Source organism: Euprymna scolopes, chromosome 33 (assembly GCF_053919585.1).
Source record: "Euprymna scolopes isolate OS-2025 chromosome 33, ASM5391958v1, whole genome shotgun sequence".
NCBI lineage: Eukaryota > Metazoa > Mollusca > Cephalopoda > Sepiida > Sepiolidae > Euprymna > Euprymna scolopes.
This window is the reverse complement of record NC_136514.1, coordinates 28,623,195-28,645,352: the sequence shown is the minus strand read 5'-3', so window position 1 is coordinate 28,645,352 and position 22,158 is coordinate 28,623,195. Positions and strand designations below refer to the sequence as shown.

Here is a 22,158-nt window from a genome sequence, read left to right as displayed (position 1 = left end):
TATATATATATATATATATATATATATATATATATATATATATATATATATAAATCAAACACTACCGCGTTTGAATATATGGTTAAGTAGAAGTTTTAGTCATTTAGAACTGCATTAAAGCTTCACAGTTCACTCATTTTTCGACCAAATTTCAAACAATTATTGCAGTTTATAGATCACTTTCTCAGCTATTTTGTGAAAAAAAATGTTCAATTTTCGTTTAGTAAAACAAAAGTTATGATGAATTTACTAGTGTTCAAAATCGTAAAAAAATATAAGGAGGTGAGCCGTAGTTTTTATGACTGGTTTCCATAGCAACCACGTTGCTTCGGCAACTACTGTTGCTACTAATTCACTAATGAAAGCATGAAAGGGAGATAATTTGGGGATTTTATTGAACCAGACGAGTGCCGTACATTGTTATTACATATGTGTTTATGGGGGCAAAAAAATAAGACTGAAATTAAACACAGAACAAGTGAATTTATTGGAAACCTGGAAAAATCATGGATTACAATAGAAAAATGCGGGCATGAAAAGTAATATGGTTAAGCTTAAACATGGAAAAGTAAAGGACTAGTTGTTAAAACTGGAAAAGAAAAGGACAAGATATTCTAGTAAAAAATATAATAAATTTATAACTTAAAATATTGCAGCATTAAGAATTTTTTTAAAATTCAATTTATAACATATAATAATAAAAAATATAATAAATTTATAACTTAAAATATTGCAGTATTAAGAATTTTTTTTTAATTCAATTTATAACATTATATAATCAATTCTTAATGCTGCAATATTTTAAGTTATAAATTTATTATATTTTTTATTAGAATATCTTGTCCTTTTCTTTTACAGTTTTAGCAACTAGTCCTTTACTTTTCCATGTTTAAGCTTAACCGTATTGCTTTTCATGCTCGCATTTTTCTATTGCAATATATATATATATATATATATATATATATATATATATATATATATATATATATATATTCAAAATGGCGTAAAGTAAACATATTATAAGGTATTTACAGCTTCTCTTCCAATTTGCGGGTTTTTAACCATGTCAAAACGCATTTTGTTTCCTTTTGACCGTTTGATTGTTGCTATTTCTTCTGATGAGTAAAGGGCAAAATAGATCCCCTGATTAATATAATAATTAAGTGATTGATTTTATGCTACGAAACAGAATTGTAAATGTCATCTGAATAAAAGGAATAAATTGTAAGATGGTCAACATCATGAACTTTGAAATATAGACTTTTGTCATTCATTCATTATATTGCTCTGTAATTACATTGACCTTCTTAGATAAGGATTGGTATATATTATAAGGAAATAAAGTGTATATCCACAGAAAATATATATATATATATATATATATATATATATATATATATTAGTGATGGGATGATTCTAATATTTTTACCGATTCTGTATTAACTTTCCGATTCCGATACAATTGCCCATTCCGATTCCGATTCTTTATAGATCTCTTTATGTTGAAATATAGAATTGTTATTTTTTCTAATCACCGTCAAACACATGTTAAATCTGCATATATTTTCTCAAACGTAAAAATACTCTCGTATGGAGGTAATCTAACAGCTTTGGCCTTACTGGTAGTTTAAAAATCAATAGATATTTATTATTTTATTATTACTACCGGCAGTGGAAAATTTTGCTTTGAACAAAATCAAATAAAAAACGCAATTTAAAGAATCGATTTTGGCACCGGAAAAGACGAAAATTGTTCTGATTCCTATACCGATTCCGATACCCGTAAAATTTCTAATTTATCCGATTCCGAGTCCAATTAATCGTCCCACCACTATTTATATATATATATATATATATATATATATATATATATATATATATATAGCCGCACTGATGAGCTGTGAAACAGCGAAACAGTACTGTATGTGGATGACTGTATATATATATATATATATATATATATATATAACTACTTCATTTATTCACATAAATTTAATATACGAAAGTATAGATTTATGCGTAAACTTTAAGTATTTACTTCAAAAGTGCTCAATACGTAGGTAGAGCTAGTTAGTAATTTATAAAATATATATGGCGATTAAGCTACACTGAATATTCTGCGTTTCATCCAACTATAGGCTTATGCGCATAAGCCTGACGAATCCTATAGTTGGATGAAACGCAGAATATTCAGTGTAGCTTAATCGCCATATATATTTTATAAATTACTATATATATATATATATATATATATATATATATATATATATATATATATACACACAGTCATCCACATACAGTACTGTTTCGCTGTTTCACAGCTCATCAGTGCGGCTATATATATATATATATATATATATATATATATATATAAAGATAGATAGATAGATAGATAGATAGGTGTGTGTGTGTGTGTGTGTGTGTGTGTGTGTGTGTGTGTGTGTGTGTGTGTGTGTGTGTGTGTGTGTGTGTGTGTGTGTGTGTGTGTGTGTGTTTTATATTCAAAATATCTTCAACAGATTTTGGAATATTCAAACATAGTTTCTAAAAGTAAATTATACGTGTACATCATCTCTCCTTGTTTTTGTGCATACGTTTCTCACACATGTTACTCTGTTTAGGTTTCACGTTACATTTTGGTAAAAAGAAATAAATAAATTATAAAGCGATCTCCTCATCATCAAAATTGGAGGAAATATAAAATAGATCTTCCCTCATCAAAAGATCAAGAAATGTTTTGGTTGATGAGTCAAAAAAGTTATAAACGTATGATGGTGGTTGGAAGCTGGTGGTTGGGGCATTGTCATTGTTTTAACATTTGCCAGTGAGTCAAGAATAGACAGTAAGATCTTGAAGCTTTCAAAAAAATATGCCTGTGTGTGTAGCTTTTCTAAATGAGGAAAGCCGATGTACAAAACCAATCCCACTATCTAAGTGACTAACACCCTGACTTTAGAAGAAGAGCAAGTGCACATGATTGGAAGCAACAGTCGCCATAGGTGTTATATCAGAGTTCCCTTCCTCTTGGATGCCTACATTAACGTATTATTTACCTTTTGCCAGGAGGTTAGACACAAGGTCAGGAGTGATTTTGAAAAGCAAGTGCACTAGAATAATTACAGCCGAGTTTACAAAAAAAAAAAAATGACTGAGCAACATGTCAGTATTCCATAGTAGGAACGCCTGACATTTGTGTACTACTAGGACGAAATCACTTTTTTTTTTTTTTTGGTTTTCAGTTGGGACATGGGGAGAGTACATAACAGGAGAAGATAAATGCAATTTAAGAACCGAAGTGAAAATAAATGCATGTTTTTTTTTTGTTGTTGTTGAGAAAGATTTTTCTTTTTCTTTTTTTTTAAATAGATATAAGAAACTTATAATAATACAAAATAGCTTTTTTTTTATTATTATTATTATTCTATTATTTTATTTCCAACAATGTGTTACAAAAATTTATGTTTATGTTTTATTAAAAATTAAAAAAAAAATGTCTAGTTTTTTAAACTATATTTTGTGTTATTATAAGTGTAAAATATTAGGTCGACGAACGTTGCATGTTCACCATCACGTGAGGGGTCGCCAAAATGTAGAAATGAAACGACAAGAAGTCTCATTCTAACATTTAACAAGTGAAGCATGCATGGTCCCCCATGAGTGCACAGTGAACGAGGCATAAAAATTGATTAACTTTCAGCATTTTCCCCACCCCCACCCCATTTAGCCTCTAAAGTCCCCAGAGGACATCAAATCCCTTGTGAAAATGAACAAACGGTACAGTTTTAGGCCTTAACATAGGTAAATTTGAGTTCTGAACGAACTTCTTTATATATATATATATATATATATATATATATATATATACAGGGTGACCCCAAAAAAAACAAAAGCTAAATGGAGGCCATCTAGAACATATGCTGTAGAACGGAGAAAAAAAGGCCAAAGACCATAGTGATTTGATGTGATGTTTTGAATATAATAAACTAGTTATGACCAAAGTTTCATTTCATTTGGACAAAACACCAAAACGGGGCCTAATTAGAGTTGGGGCCCGTTTTTTGGGGTCACTTTACACACACACACACACACACACACATATATATATATATATATATATATATATATATATATATATATATATATGAAACTGACCTTGTCAGAATGTGTGTCAAAAGTCTCTACCAAACTCCTCTCTGAATATTTGTCTACAACTCATCAGATTCAGCCACTCTGATGAGTCGTAGACGACGAAACACGTGGTAGTGGATAATTATATATTAAAAAAAATGATATGTGTGTGTGTGCGTGTGTGTGTGTGTGTGTGTGTGTGTGTGTGTATAGTAATATATGTATTTTTTAGCCTTTTGACACTTACCTTTATACAGAGTAGAATGATAAAATTGTTGCTCTAAAGCAAACAAACTACAGCTTTATTTTAAAACTTTTATTAAAAAAATCAATTTAGGTAACTTGGTTATGTAGTAGAGCTGACATCTATTCAATGTAACAGCCTTGATCAACGCCTCAATATGGATCCGAAACTGGGAGCACGCCTTTTCCACAAGTGCTGGCGGGATCTCGGCAAATACATGGCGGATGGCAACAATCCGACTGGCTTTGGTGTTGTGGGAGGTCATGTTGGTGATGTTCTCGACATATGACTAAACGAAGTAGTCCAGCGGATTCAGGTCGGGGGAGTGAGAGAAGGGTACAAAGTCGTACCACTCCTTCTGAAACCAAGCCTGGGTCTCTTTGGACTTGTAGGCCAGCACCAAGTCCTGCTGCCACACCCAGGGTTTGTCAGCGGATCATCACACTCTTCAGCACATCCAGGTACACTTTGGTGTTGACTTTCAAGCCAACTTCGAAGATGTGAGGTGGTATGATGTGGCTCTCACATGAAACCACAAAGACCATAACCATGGCTGAAAACGTTGTTTTTATCATCCTGGGCACGCCCTTAAGCATCGAACTGTCCGGATTTGCATTTTGAGGGTGCTGGCGATTGTCCTGTTGTCATAACTTGGATCGGTAGAGAGCATGAGTTTTACAGTGGCGCATCTCCGATCCAGCTCATTCAACATTGCGTCACTTTCAGGTATGATTGAAGGCTCTTATCGCTCTTGGGATTTGCACACAACTGACCAACTAGTAAATGGTCTGTAACAAAAAAAAAGAAAACCAGTTTTCATCAAACAAAAATGGAATTATGTTGCCTTTCCTAGGGCGACAATTTTACTGTTCCACCCTGGACATAACTGACACAATGCTTCAAGCAAACTATATTTCTTCCTTAAATGACTTCATACTGGAAGTTATATGGACGATGACAAAAGAAAACAAATTAATTAACAATGTAACATTTTTTTAGCTTTTTTACACACAGAGAGATGCAGACAGACACATCTGTTTTTTCATTTGTTTACAACATGAAGAGAAGTAGACACCGTCGCATACGCACCCTTATAAATACACAGTCAAGGAGGAAATAACTCCGAGTCACCCAATCCTAAAAACACAGGTCTTCTCTTAGCAGACAAAGGGAGGCAACTACAGGTTATCCAACTTCTCACATTATTGAAATAAGCATCAAAGGGAGATAACTGTTAAAGCATAAAAAACCCCAGCAACATTGATAAATTTCCAATATAAGGAAGGCTGTAGCATTTGGATGAGGAGGGCATCCACAAGCGTATTATTGTTTATTAATATATGCTCTGTTGTTAAATGTTAATCTGCATCGAGCTTTTCCCTTAAACAGCTTTGGATAATTTATTTTTAAATATATTCATATGAGTAGAAAAGTCAAGATATTGTAGAATTAAAATTTACAATATTTTATTCAAAGCAAGGAATACGAAATAAAGGTGAAAGGTTCCTTGTTCCATGGAGTTTCAAAGAAAGGCTCTTATCCTCAGAGGAAAAAAAGCTAGCAAAAGTTAATTGTAGATAAGTATCTGTTTTTGCTGGTTAGCTCAATTTTTTTAAAACAGTCAAGAGAGAAAATTGAAAGAAAAGTAAAAGTTTATATATAAAAATGAAATATTACACACACACACACACACACACACACACACACACACACGCACGCACGCACGCACACACACACACACACACACACACACACACACACACACACACACTTCAAAATGGCATAATGTAAGCAAATAATAAAGTAATTGCAGCTTCTCTCCTAATTTTCAGATTTTTTAATCATGTCCAAATGCATTTTATTTCCTTTTGGTGGATTGATAGTTGCTATTTCTTCTAAGGGCAAAATAGATTCCTTGATTGATATAATAATTAAGCGAATGATTTTGTACTACGAAACAGATACGGTCAAGGAATATAAATGTCAACTGAATTAAAAGAATAAATTGTAGGATGGTCAACAACATGAAATTTGAAATAGAGACTTTGTCATGTATTCATTATATATATATATATATATATATATATATATATATATATATATATATATATATCAAGAAATATAAAATAATTATTTTGTTATAATTCCTTATGATTTTATATCAATTCATTATTATGAAAAAGTACTAATCTTTATATATAAAAGCGAAAATGTATGTATGTTTGTGTGTATGTTTGGATGTTTGCTAAAAACTTTCGACAGACGCGACGAAAAATCACAAACTCAGTATCACATCGAAGCTCTATCCTTTGCTCGAAAAATATCGAAAAATTGGCCAAAAACGTTAACTTTTTCACCCCGAAATCGACAATTTTCGGGGTCAACAAAAACGGTCCTCTCGTGACAATGACCAATTCTACGCATGCGTCAGATGACGTCGTGACCTGATTTACTTTAAATAGTTGAAAAACCGAACAAATTTCACTCAGTTGTTTAAGGCCTTGGTTCATTATCTAAACGTTTTGGGTTCGAATCGTGGTGTGAGATGGGTTTTTTTTTTTTTCGATTTTTTAAATTTAAATATTGAACCAGTGTTTCGTTTTTCTGCTTTTTTTTTTTTTTTTTACTTCGCTTATTATTAGCGACACCCACAAACACCCGGGTACCCGCCGATTTTTTAAATTTTAATACCGAAACAGGCTTATTGAAGCCATTTTTCACATGTTCGTTTTTCTGTTTTCATCGTTCGTTTGCCTTACATTAGTCTTTTTTTTGTGATTTTTTTTCCGGCTTAAGTGTTAACGTTGTTTTCTGTTTTTACTTCGCTTATAACAAACAAACCTACGTCGTCGTCGTCATAGTTGTCGTAACACTCAACGACTTCCGGTTACACACTTGTCAATTTCGTTCTAAAATAAATTCAAACATCTTTCACTAACTCATTCTGGCTGGCCGATTTTATTTTCAAATTTCGCCTCAGGGCTTCCGGTTCGGTCCTACCCCCCCCCCCCCCGGTTTTTTTTTTATTTAACACCACACACACCTACAAACACCCGGGTAACGCCGAGTACCCCCGCTAGTTATTTTATAATTCTTGAAATATATATCTATAAAAGTGAGAATGTGTGTGTGTGGACACTTCTCAATCTATATACTTAACAAATCTTTGATCTACAAACTTGAAATTTGGTATATAGAGTATTCAGACATATGGAAAATTTTTAATTGGTTTTCATCCAGAAAAAAGGGTTGCTAAGGGGTCAAAACTGAAAAATTATTACATGGGGGGGTCATCAGATTTTTATCTGTTTGTCAACTGTTTCACAAATGCGCATGCATGAATCATTCACATAACAAATTACTTCTGCTGAGAATAAGCAGGTTTGAAAACAATTTTAACGATCATGCCAAGCTGGCCTAATGGTTATCGTACTTAACTCACTGCCTTTAGGTTTTGGTTTTGATCTCAGCCTGAGTATTTTTTTTACTTACAAGAAATGAACTATTTAGAGAAAAACATAATACTCGCATGCACATGTCTCAGCTTCATTCCGTTTCTTTTTACTTAATTTTTTTAAAAGGAATTTTATGTTAAGTTTAATACCTACAGTATTTCTGTTCTATATATATAATATTTTGATTGCAAAAATTCCCTTCTGTACCAAATTACCGTAGGTTTGCAAGAACAGATTCTACATACAAATTTATTATGTCTAAACTATTATCCACCATCTTATGTAACTGTAGAACGCCATGTTAGACACATTTATTTGTTATAATCAAATCCTACATTTCATCCTAGGAGAGGCATCATCACGACCGCCTACATTTTTAGACAAAGTAATTCTTTTTTTCTTCTATATCTACAGTCTACACTCGGAAGATATATACACATTCCAGGCACCCTTCTTAACTGGATCATAAACTTCTATACAAACCATCAACTTTCCATTTCCCGTTAGACAAAATAATAATTTCTCCCTTACCCAGTTCTGGCACTTCTCATTGGATGCTAACTATTAACTCGCCTAATCGAGAATGGGCACCTTATTGAATAAACGAACATGCTAGATGTTTAAAAACATGGCCGCTCTGTATATGCGCTATGATAGTTTAAACTTAAAACAACCCAATTTTTCCTTTTTCGCTTTATTTTCCTTTTCCCAACTATATTACTTCAATTCTTCTACTGTGGTTAATTACAATTTGTGTTTTCTGCTAAAGATTAAAAAAAAAACACTTAAGCATAATATTCGAGGTTTGCCATAACAGTGAGCGACCGATTTTGAAATCAAATGCACATGGACACAGACAGAGTACAAAAGACAGATAGGCAGAGAGAGAGAGAGAGAGAGAGAGAGAGAGAGAGAGAGAGAGAGAGAGAGAGAGGGGGGGGAGTGCAGATAGACAGATACTTAGATAGAGAGAAAGAGAAACAGAGACAAGAGACAGAGAGAAAAACAACTTTTTGAAAAAAAATTACATACGTTTTATTTATTTTAAACAGAACCTTTTTTTTTCATTTTTAAACAATACACATAGAAGTTTTTCTATTGTTAAACATTATAAACCTTTTCTTTATAAACAATATGGACAGAATTTTAGAATTTTTTTCAGTGTTTTCCATTTATGGTACCGTGCTATTATACATTAATTCTTTTCAGGTTAGATTCCCGTTACATGATAACTTTTTGTAATTTACATTGTTAGGTGGAAACGCAGATTAGTTACAAAACACCCCCTCCCCCCTGATGTAAAGAATGGCTTTCGAAGTAGCAAAAATACATAAGTATCAAACTTTTTATAATTTTAACTGGGAAATAATATGCTACCAACAAATGCAGCATTTAAATTACCCACAAATAAGTAGTTTTTCGATTATTAAGTAATATCATTTTTTAATGACTATTTAAAAAAAAAAAATACTGTGGGGACGGGGTAAGGTTGGGATAATCTACGTGCATAAGCAACAAATTTTTTCATAGAAAATACAGTTGTGAAATTACTAAAAAAAATCATTTTGGTTTACCTACGTTATTTGTGACCTATTTGCGTTTTAAAATAGAATACCACATTTAAATTGTCCATAAATAAGTAGTTTTTTGATTATTAAGTAATATCATTTTTTTAATTACTATTTAAAAAATATGTGTATATATATATATATATATATATATATATATATATATATATATATATATATATATATATATATATATATATATACTGTGGGAGTAATCCACATGCATAAGCACCAAATATTTTCAAAGAAAATACAATTGCGAAATTATTTTTACAAAAATCATTTTGGTTTACCTACATTATTTATGACCTACTTGTGTTCTAAAATCGATTACCACAGTTAAATTGTTTGCAAATAAGTAGTTTTTCGATTATTAAGCAATATCATTTTTTTAATGACTATTTAAAAAAAAAATACTGTGGGGGGGGGTAGGGTAATCTACGTGCATAAGCACCACATTTTTTCATATGAAATACAATTTCGAAATTATTTTAAAAAATCATTTTGGTTTACCTACGTTATTTGTGACCTATTTGCGTTTTAAAATAGAATACCGCATTTAAATTGTCTGTAAATAAGTAGTTTTTCGATTATTAAGAAAAATCATTTTTTAATGACTATTTAAAAAAAAAAAAAAAAAAAAACCGTGGGGGTAATCTACATGCAATAAGCAACAATTTTTTTTTTTTTTTATAGAAAATACGATTGCAAAATTATTTTTACAAAAATCATTTTGGTGTACCTACATTATTTGTAACCTACTTGCGTTTTAAAAAAAGAATACTGCATTCAATTGTCCGCAAATAGGTAGTTTTTCGATTATTAAGCAATATCATTTTTTTTATATTACTATTTTTTTTTTAATAACTGTGGGGGTAACCTACGTGCATATAAGCACCCCATCTTTTTCATAGAAAATACAATTGCGAAGTTATTTTTAAAAAAAAAGAAGATCGCTTTGGTTTACCTCCGTTATTTGTGACCTATTTGCGTTTTTAAAAAGATTACCGCATTTAAATTGTCCGCAAATAAGTGATAGCAGCATTGACGACTTCCTATTCTTTGCATTTTTGCATTGTGATAGCCTTCTAATACTTCCCTAGTGTGTTTCGTTTTACTTCAGGCTAAGTTCACAGAAATCGGGGGCCTCTTAACTGGGACTAGCACTTGATCTCTATATGAGATACATAGATATTTGAAGCCTCATTAAAGTTCTCCTTTGGCTCTCAAACAGTTAGTAAAGGAGTTCAGAACATGATTTTCCTCTCTCCAATTGACCATTTAAATATATTATAGTATATCTTTGTTTTTGGTCTCTTCGTCTCACTGTATTGCAGGATAAGAATCCATCTAGTCTGCTGGAGTATCCAGCTTCGTGCTATTACTTGAGGTAACATCACTTGGAGAAGGTGCACCATTCCTCGTAAAAAAACAGTGTGGGTTAGCCATACCAAGATCTTATTTGGGCTGCGAATACTGTGATTTTGAATATTTGTTCAGGGTTTACTTATAGGGAAAAATATCCTCATGCCAATTTGTCCTAACAAACTCCTGTACAAAGAGACCTTAGACAGTTGTAGATAATGTCTAGTAGGCATTTAAGTTCTCTCCAGTACATGTATACATGCTTACAGCATAGTTATTTCTTTATCTTTTTACCACCTGTTATTTGTTCTTGTTAATGATTACCAAGGGATTAGTGTATATGCATTTTTTTAATTTTATTTATTTATTTATTTATTTATTACCTGCACTCATATTTGATTTTCTTTTTCTTTTTTTTTTCCTGTAAACAGAAAAGTTATGAAGCCGGAAGTTCCTCATCAGATTAGCATATGGGAAAACCGATACGAAGAGCACAAGGAGAAGCAGTTACACAACCCCTTTTCTGAATGGTCCCAAGGATGTCCAAAGAAAGTATTGACCAGTCCAACCGGGGAATATTCAAAACCACCTACGGTTTACATTTCAAGAAGCCCCAGTCCACTTGACGAACCAGCTGAAACTTTCAGCCCGCTTCCGTGTTATCAAGTACCTTTCAACCCATTTGATCACTGCCCGAAACCCTATTCTCCTGTGACTTTCAACCCGCCAGCACCCTCAAGAGATTTTATTCCAGTCTCCCCAACGGGATACCCCGCAACCTACAGTAATCCCCCTCGGAGTCCTGATGTAAATTTTTTGTCCCGGGTAATGAAATGGCGAAAACCTGATACTGAAATTGAAGACGTGGTTCCACTAACGCAAATCCCACAACTGGCAAAACCTCCTGAGCCAATCAAAGTAAATATCCCGATACCCCCACAATATGAAGATCCAGTAAGTTCGTCACCTTTCAGTCCTCCAGTTTTGAGTTGGACCGACAGGACAGGGCAGATCTCGTGCAGTAGTCCTAGAGTTGAAAACCCAGAAATTGGAAATTGGAGTGGCCAGCCAGAAATTGAGAATTTAGGCAGTCAACCGGAAATAGATAACTTGAGAGGCCAACCAGAAAATAATGATGCTTCGTTTACTCCAGCAAGTCAATTTACACCATATGAGGAAGAAGAAGCTGTACCTCAGTGGAAACCGATGGGGAAAACCTTTGCCAATATCATTGGAGGAATAAATAAAACAGAAGAAGGCAATATCGACCAATCATACGAAGACGAATATTCAGACATGAATTACAGGAGGGAAAATCTGTCGAGCCAAATAGACCGCTGGCAACAACGTACCCTGAATCATGAACGGAAGCAACTTCTTAATCCGTTCTCAGGATGGGAAGGGGCTTCCCATCATAAGAAGTTATCCAAGACGGACGCAGATTATGGAAAACCAATTGAAGGATCCATGACAGAACTACGCGGCAAGAAAGCGGGTGACCACATCAGCAATGAGATAGCAGAACTTTGTCGCGTTATAACTGATTTCGGAAAACGCCAACCTGACAACTCCGTCTTGATAAAATTCGGCAACCTGTTTCAGGTGTACACCAGCATTTCCAACAAGTTAGTTGGCATGCTAATGAGGGCTCGAAAGCAGGGTCTAGTGCACTTTGAAGGTGAAATGCTATATCAGGGCCGTGATAATGATGTAGTCATTAAATTGCTACAGGCAGCCGAACGACAAACTACTGAGTCAGCGGTAGGCATTAAGTCAGGAAATCAAAACGAGGCTGTTGCAGGTTTTGGAGGGGCGCCAGCAGAATTAAAAAGCTCAGCATCAGGTAACGAAGTCAGTGCCACTGGGTATAACGCAGCCGAGATGATGTCAAAAAGCGAGTCTGCTAACTGTGCCAGTTCTGTGATGAAGAAAGATTCTTCCATCTGCAGTTCATCGATGATGAATGAAGGCTCGAGTATGTCTATGAGAGAAGAGTCCCTTGGGAGTTCTAAAATGATGGCGTCCTCTTCAAACAGTTCCCAGGTTATGTCGAAAGAGGACGGCGAATTTAGCACTAAAATGTTTGCCGGATCTTCAAATACAAGCAAGATGATGGCGAGAGAAGAAAGCTCTAGCAGCACAAAAATGCTATCAGAATCTTCTAGCAGCATGAAAATGTTAAAGGAGGAAGGCTCTCTCAACAGCCAAATGTTAGGGGGGGCAGTTGGTGACAGCACGAAAATGTTAGCTGGGGTATCTATTTCACCGGCAGCATTAATGGATTCTTTAAAGGCTGCTGAAATGAAAAAGAAAATGGTGCCGGCTGAAGGAGATACTTCTCAGCAGATCATGCCGTGTGACTTGGGGGCTGTCAGTAATATGTCTTCTTCCTCACAGCAGGCTTCTTCTTTGTCCTCATCTTCAATGATGAGTAGTAAACAGATGTCGTCTACATCAGAACAGATGTCCATGGCCAAAACTGAACAAATGTCCAGTGCAATGGAGAACCTTTCCATGTCAAGTGCAGAAAGTAACCAGATGAATGTGTCATCTGCCCAGATGATTTCGGCCAATGAACAGATGTCAATGTCAAATAAACAGATGTCCATGGCTAGTGGGCAAATGTCCACTGTAAATAAACAGATGTCTTCAGCCACTGAACAGATGTCCATGTCAAACCAACAGATGTCTTCAGCCACTGAACAAATGTCCATGTCAAACCAGCAGATGTCCACTGAACAGATGTCCTTGTCAAACCAACAGATGTCTTCGGCCACTGAACAGATGTCCATGTCAAACCAACAGATGTCAAGCAGTTCTCAGTCGTCAAATGAGATGATGTCCAACATTTTGGATGACTCCTTCAGCAACATGGTCAGCACCCAGGGTATGACCACCTCTAATTCGATCCAAAAGACATCACAGCAATCGTCGTCTTCGAAAGTTCTCTCTAAAAAATTTTCGTCTTTTGAATCTAGTGGCATGAGCTTAATGGACGACACAGACTCCTTCATGTCGTCTGACATCCAAGATCTAAAAAAACTAACTTAATCCTTCATTAAAAAAAAAAAATAATAATAATAATAAATTTCGTCCTTTTTCACCCCCCCCCTCCTTAAAGAGAAGAAATTATTTTGATATCCTGATTATTGCTTGTCTCCAACATAAGAAAAACTAACTTTTTTTTTTTTGCTACAAAATTTAATAAAATAAAAAAAAGAACTTTCAAACATTATTTATTAGTACTTATTTATTTATTTGGTAAAAAAAAAAAAATTACCTCTCCACAAAAAAAGGAAATTAAAAAGAAAAAAAAAATTAATTCTAAAATATGCAAAAAAACTTTCGATTTTTTTTTTTTACATTATTTATTTGTAAACATATATTACTTACTTGTGCTTAATTTATTGTATTACTAATTATTTATGATTTAATTTATAACCTAATTGAAAATAAATAAATAAAATGATAACTCCCCTCCCGTCAACCTTGTCCTGTCATAACACCATGTCAGCAATGGTTGTTTCAAATAGTAAATTTTATTTAAAAAAAAAAAAATAGTAACTACCGAACTGTTTACTTTTTTTTTTTTTTATTCCGTCTAACCATATTCTTTTTCTTTGATTTATACATTTTTTGGTTAAAATAAATATTGTAGCTAAAACCCTGAACTTTTGTTTGTAATTTGAAAAAAAAAAAAAAGAATTAAATCAATAATAATAAGATCGTACTTGTGACGATTTTATTTAGAGGTTGAAATTTTGGATAAAATATTTCAGGTAAGTACAAATTTTGATACATTACTAATATTGTATAATTAAATCCGTAATTGTTTTAGGTGCTTATTTAGAATTGAAAACTAAATTGTAGGAATTTTTTTTTCATGTGCACAACTGTCACGACACGAAGATGTCATATTCCAAAAATCACGTACTACATTAAACTATAAAAATCAAAATTTTAGTGATTATATTGAAAACGTTAGTATTACAAGGCTGATCTCGCAAGTTTGTGTTATTATGGACTTATCTGCCCCCCCCCCCTTTTTTTCAAGGTGGCGACGCGGGATAGTCCCATTTTGCTTCCTCATAAAATTTTATTTTCTTAGTTAAAAATAGAATTACTTGATCAATTTACGTGATTTTTAGAATATATATATATATATCTTCGTTCCGTGACGGGTATCAAAGATTTTTCTGTATTTTTGTTTTGAAAATAGTTTTTATTCTATTAAGCACCTTGTTTTATACCTGGAAGAGCGGATTTTTTTTTTTTTTTTTTTTGTATTACTCTTTTTAGTAAATTTGTTTTAAATAGCGATTGTTTTCTTTTTTTTTCTTTTTCTCTAAGGTGAAATTGAATTTTAACGGTCCCGTAAACTAGACTTTTAACGGTTTTGTTTCTATTTACTTGCCTCCCCACGAGGACAACGTCACCAGGTTGATTTTTAATGTCGTGAAAATACGGTTCTAAAAAAAGGAAAAAAAAAAAAGAGGGGAGGGGACACAGAATTGGGAACAAAAAAATTTTGAATTGCCTCAGTTTAGAAGGATTTCTCCTTCACCGACCGAGGACAGATGAAATGTAGTATCAGAACAGGTACTACGTTTTGAATTATTCATTTGCTTTGAGGTAAAATTTTTTTTTTTTTTTACGGTGTAACAAATTAAGCACAAAGCCATAAAAAAAAACTGTAGGGTGGTAAATGGGGGTTGTTTATCATCTTTGGTTAAAAGTTATAAAAACGGTTTTGGCACTAGGTTGCAATCAACCCCCACACACCAACAAATTGTTTTCGTTTTAGGAGAGTTTCGTTCGCGCACCCCTTCTGTGTTAAGAACGTCTTTCTAAATGTGATTATTGGGGGTGTTATCCTTCTTGTAAATAGCATCTGTCATAAAGATTTCTCAAAATTTGTTGAAAACAGCCAAAGGCCCGACGATTCTGTCGTACTCACGTCGCGTAACAACTATACCGTTTTTTTTTTTGTTGTTGTTTTTTTTGGGGGGGGGGTAAATGTGTAGTTTAGCGGTGTAAATTATTAGACAAACAAAAATTATAAAAACTATTTTTTATATAAAACACATTATTAGACACAAAGGCTGAAATAAAAACAGAAAAAATTTCATTTTTATTATTTTTTTCATTAGACTAAATGTACGATTGTATGACATTCAAGCCCGCTCTGTCTGTATTGCTTTTAAAAATTTGGCTTTTCTGAGTGTTAACAGATTTACGCTCTTTCATTACAAAAAAAAAAAAAATATGGCGGCTAAAAACATGGTTCTATTTAAAAAGCGTAAAAAAGAACAAATTTGGCCTTTTTAAGGCCAAACTATCAAATCTTAGGCCAAATTTTAAAAGCAATAAAGCTACCTCGAATATCGTACTATATAGTCTAATAAAAATAATGAAAATATAAAAATGAAATTTTTCCTGGTTTTATTTCAGCCTTAGGGTCTAATGTGTTTTATATAAAAATGAATAATTTATATATTTTTTGTCAGTCAAATAATTTACGCCGCTAAACTACACATTTGCCCCCCCCTTTTTTTTTTGTTGCTTGTTAAGATAAAGTCGACAGATCGATTTTTTAAATATGTGGTTTAGCAAAAACAACAATACTTAATTGTCATGTCGAAATATAGTAATATATCCCAAATTACGAAAATTAATCGAGTAGAAATTTTTTTACGGAAAATTGTGGTAGTGGGTGTTGTATTTTCCCTAGATATGTGAACACCTTGAAGACAGGGGACATACTCCCTTTTCACTACTTGGTTGATGTACTGTTTCCAGTCCGTAGCGATAGTTTTTTTTTTTTTTACTTGCCTCCTCACAAGGACAGAGTTAGACATAAGGACGATTTTTAATGTGGGGGAAAATACCCCCCCCCCATAAAGGGGCACTCTGGATAGTAACAAAAATAAAAAATGTATCACTCATGAAGAATTTCTCCTCCATTAACCGAAACCAAAAGTTTAGCGATACTTTTTTTTTTTTTTTTTACTAAAAACACAAAAGCAGTTGTTCTACTCTATTTTCGACATGACGATTAAGTACTGTTGTTTTTACTTAAAACCACTTATTAAAAAATTGATCTGTCGACTCTATATTAATAAGTACCATTTTTGTTTTTCGTGTTCTCACTCGGACTTAGGGTTAGTAATAGTGTTAACGAAAGGCATGTGTTTTTTTATGATCATGAAGTTAAAATTAAAATTTAATTCTTGTTTAAGACGATTTCAAAATCAAATTTTATCCCGCCATGTTGGCGCCTGTACGTCAACAACGGCGTTAATAAAATACCAAAGCTTTTCTTTGAAATTGTCAGATTATTGTTTCTGATTTTTTCAAGAGAGATAACGGAAGTTAAATGGGGGGATTTACAGGATGAAATTATGTTACGTCAACGTCATCCTTTAAGATGTCAAGATCCCGGTATTAAAAAATCATTAAAAAAAAAAAAAATTCTTCCTTAGCCCTACCATTAACCCTAAGTTCGGGTGGCAATCCGAGATTATTATTATTATTTAATTCGGTGCTTCTACACTTTATTGCCGAAATTGGAGACGCCATTTTATTTCACGCACCTGATGTCCAAATTTAGGGGAGAAATCATTATATTATAAACTATGGCCGAAATGAAATAAATAACAAAAAAATTAAACTGGCGAACGATTGCTTCCGGAAAGGGAAAGAATAACTTTTGTGTTTGTATTACTGTACACATAGATTCGAAAAAGTTGTCACAAAACAAATATAGAACAAATAAATGTTATCAAAGGCAAGATAAGTTACTTTTCTACCAAACTGGATATATTTTTCGTGTTTTTATTCAATGTAACATGTTTATTCAGCTCGAAAACCATACAGTGTTTACCGATGTATTGGAACATTCAAGATGGCGTCTGATTCTCTTTAACACGGTAAGTGTGGGAAAAGATGTTATAAATAAAAAACCGGATAAAATACTGTTAAAAACTCACTCAATATATGTTACCGTGACATAGGTTGACATATATTCGGCGGGTTTTTAATAGTATATTGTATAGTTTTTTATTTATAACACCTTTTTCCAAACTTACGGTGTTAAAGAGGGTGTGAGACGCCATCTTGAATTTTCCAATACATCGGTAAACACTGTTTTTCGAGCTGAATAAATATGTTACATTGAATAAAAACACAAAAAAAAAATATATCCAGTTTGGCAGAAAAGTAACTTATCTTGCCTTTGATAACATTTATTTGTTATATATTTGTTTTTTGACTTTTTCGAATCTATGTGTACAGTAATACAAACCCAATTTTTATACAATAAACGTTTTGGTTTTCAAATGGCGCTCGCGCTCGCCCAATTAAAACCATTATGAATATGTCATTTCATTTTCTGTTTTTAATTAAAAAAAAAAATGTTCCATGAAAAACTTTCCCGTTCTTATTAATTAAATCGAAACATCTCCACTTTTTTTCATAGTTCTTTCTGGAAGTTTATTTTTATTTTTGTTGTTATTTATTTCATTCTTCGGCTATAATTTAATATAATGATTTCTCCCCTAAATTTGGACATCAGGTGTGTGAAATAAAATGGCGTCTCCAACTTCGGCAATAACGTGTAGAAAGCACCTTTAATTCTCTCACCGCTTGCATTTGTGTCTTGAAAGTCGGGGCCGTTCTAAGTTTTAGAGGCCTTTAAATTTTGATTTCACCTCACTCACTGTATCAGACAATATATCGTGTTTGTGTTTCTCGCTTATACGTAACTTTCATAAATACACATTGCATTGTTTTGTGTTTAGTTACTTTCTGTTAATCGAATATCTGTTTAAAAAAAAAATTTTAAAAAATTTTTGGGTTTGTATTACTGTACACATAGATTCGAAAAAGTTGTCAAAAAACAAATATAGAACAAATAAATGTTATCAAAGGCAAGATAAGTTACTTTTCTACCTAACTGGATATAATTCACGTGTTTTTATTCAGTGTAACATGTTTATTCAGCTCGAAAAACATGCAATGTTTACCGATGTATTGGAAAATTCAAAATGGCAGCCGACTGTCTCTCGGAGAGGGTACGTTTGGGAAAAGGTATTATAAATAATAAACTAGACAAAATACTGTTAGAAAACAACCGAATACATGTCAACTTATGTCACGGTAACATATATTGAGCGAATTTCTAACAGTATTTTGTCTAGTTTATTATTTATAATACCTTTTCCCAAACGTACCCTCTCCGAGAAACAGTCGGCTGCCATTTTGAATTTTCCAATACATCGGTAAACATTGCATGTTTTTCGAGCTGAATAAACATGTTACACTGAATAAAAACACGTGAATTATATCCAGTTAGGTAGAAAAGTAACTTATCTTGCCTTTGATAACATTTATTTGTTCTATATTTGTTTTTTGACAACTTTTTCGAATCTATGTGTACAGTAATACAAACCCAAATTTTTTTTTTAGATCCCATGAAAAGCGTGTAAACATAACTAACACTCAACGTAACACGGAACACAAAGTTTTATACGTTTCGAATCCATTGGTGAATGCGACCTACGATAAACGTTTCATTATCGTTGTATTCATGAGTGCTTACTTAGAATTACACTTTAAAAACGAACAAGGTAACTTTTTACTTGGTTTCCACCTTAAAAATCAATCACCTTTTAAATGACGACTGTTGTAGGTTTTCGGGTATGCTGAAAACGAATATCGCATTTAATTTTTCCGCAAACAAGTAGTTTTCCGGATATTAAGCAATGTATTTCCTTATTATATAAGTGATGGCCACTGTTGTACGCACAAGCGCGAGCATTTTGTTGGCGCATGCGCGTCAAATATATGCGCCCCTGTGCGTACAGCAATGGCCACAACGTATAATATAAGGAATTAGGGTGCTAATGGAATGCACTTACTGATCCGCGCTATTTTTTTAATCGTATTTCCAAGTTTAATTAAAGTTTTATTTTTATTCAAGTGTAAGAATACGTACAAAACATCCTCCCCTTCCCATGTTAAGAATGGCCTTTTAAATAATAACGTTATTATTTCAGCACGGATCAATAAGTGCACTATTACCGGAATTAGATTGCTTAATATTCGGAAAAAAAAACTACTTGTTTGCAGGAAATTTAAATGCGATATTCGTTTTCAGCATACCCGAAAACCTTCAACAGTCGTAATTTTGAAGGTGATTATTGGTAAGTTGGAAGCCAAGTAAAAATTTACCAAAACATATATAAACATCTTTATTGTAGGTAATCTGGAAGAAAGAAAGAGCCTGTTTCTTCCGTTTTACTATAGGTGGCGTTACTGTCTGCCCACCCAGTTATGGAAGCACAAAATGTATATAATGGTACCCTTGAAATAAAAATAAATTTTAATTTTAAACATGTCTTTTTGTGTGTGTGTGTGGGGGGGGGCTCTTTCTTTGATCACGCGCATATATATATATATATATACTCGCGGAAAAGGTAAAATAAGTGCAGAAAAATTAAGAAAAGGGGGGGGGTCCATAAAAAAAAAGATAAAAGAAAAAACGTTGATTTTTTTTTTTAATTATTATTATAAGAGCGTAAAAAAAATACTCGCGGAAAAACGGTTGTACCCATAAATGTTTAAAAGAAAAATATAGCAAAAACATTTAGTCTATGCTTGTAAAAAAAAAACAAAAAAACGTAAATGTTCGAAAATAAACAAGCAACAAAACGTACATGTTTGGAAAAATAAAATTTAAATGTTTGCAAAAACAAAAAAAAAACGTAAATGTTTAAAAAAAAAATAAATAAAATAAAACTTAAATATGTTCGCAAAAAAAAAACATGTTTAAAATTAAAATATAACAAAAACATTTCTTTTTATTTCAAGGGTGAGGGTGCCATTATATACATTTTATGCTTCCGTAACTGGGTGGAACGCCACCTATAGTCAAACGGAGGAAACAGGCTCTCTCTTTCTTCCAGGTTACCTTATTGTGTACGTACTCGTCACGGAATGGGTTTTTTGTTTGTTCTTTTAACTAAGAAAGACGTAGGATTTCGATCGACCAAATAAGGAGACAACCGATATCAAAACCAGCCTTATAATGGATACATTTAGTAAATCGCTAAAAATCGTACGTTTTATTTTCTTAGTTAAACAAAACAAAGAAAAAATGTAATTTTAAATAAACACTCATAAAACTATCAGACAATTCTTGACGAAGAAGTCAAGTCATAGGAAAAAACTAAATCTAATTTTTAAAACTTGATTCTATTTGGAATTATGTTTTTCATACACCCTTCCACACGGGAAATGCGGGTAAAAAAAAAATTGCCAACTTTTTTTTTTTTTTTTTTTTTTATAAAACTGATGAAAATCCAGTCTAAGTCAGAAGAATCCAAACTTCATCCGTAACTTTCGGCGAGTTTTTTTCCTCCCCAAATCAACCCATTTATTAGGTGAAAGTACAGAATAGTTAACAAAGACCCTCCCTTCTCCATAATAACATTATTTCAGCACGATCTGTAAACTACAGAACAGTATTTAGAAAGACACTCTTCACATGGGGAGGTAAGGTGAACTTAAATGTTCTGCACTTTCACCTAACAATTAAATAAATGGTACTTGTACAGTTTAGTCAAGACATTAAAAAATGAAAATAGCGAAAAATGGTTATATTGTACGTATCTGTTTGGACTGAAGATCTCCGAAAAAAAAATTTCATTTAATTTGATCAAGTAGTTTTTATTTTACATCAGAAAAACACGTTTTTATGAGAGCGTGTTGAAGTCAGCCATTACGAAATTTGTTGAACACGCCAAAGGGAGATAACTCCAGTTAAAGCGCCGACACTCCCTCCCCATCTTTATTACTAGCTTTTCTTCCTAAAAATAGAACCTTTTACTCGGTATCATAACAAATTGTTTTTTCGCTGTAAAATAAAAACTACTTGATGAAATTAAAGTGATATTTTTTTCTCAGAGAACTTCAGACTATAACGAGTTACGTACAATATAACTTTTTTTTTCAATATTTTCATTTTTTAATGTCTTGACTAAACTGTATAAGCGCCAAATAAATAAATATTAGTACAAAACTTGACAAACCACAAGAGTAAGCGATTCAAAACAGGAACTGAATCTGACTAAACACCGTCTACTGCATTCGAATTACCCCGAAGTAAGCACTATGCTTAGCAGTTGCTCGACATGTTTGTTTTCATTTTAACCAACATATATTCAATTGTTTATTTATCTTTCTCACAAGAATTTAAGGGAGAAAATGGTTGAGGGGTCGGAGATTAGCAAAACGAACATGAAAGTAAAAAAAAAAAAAAAAAAACTCGAGCCGGCAGCATTTCTTATGCCCGCCACCAATCAAAATGAAGAATTTCTATCACATGACTCAAATTAAT

At 32.9% G+C, this 22,158-nt stretch overlaps 1 protein-coding gene and 1 long non-coding RNA gene across 4 annotated transcripts in view; one reads left to right on the top strand and one right to left on the bottom strand.

Moving 5' to 3' along the window:
* Nucleotides 1-14,431, top strand: part of LOC145258182 (uncharacterized) — a 156,875-nt gene extending 142,444 nt beyond the window's left edge. For all 3 annotated transcript variants that reach the window (XM_080116062.1, XM_080116063.1, XM_080116061.1), the window contains one exon: nucleotides 11,192-14,431. In XM_080116062.1, coding sequence (XP_079972188.1) covers nucleotides 11,199-13,811 — 2,613 coding nt within the window. In that variant the 5' untranslated portion in view covers nucleotides 11,192-11,198 and the 3' untranslated portion in view covers nucleotides 13,812-14,431. The remainder of the gene's footprint in view (nucleotides 1-11,191) is intronic.
* Nucleotides 1-22,158, bottom strand: part of LOC145258183 (uncharacterized) — a 56,279-nt gene that overhangs the window by 27,825 nt on the left and 6,296 nt on the right. The window lies entirely within an intron of this gene.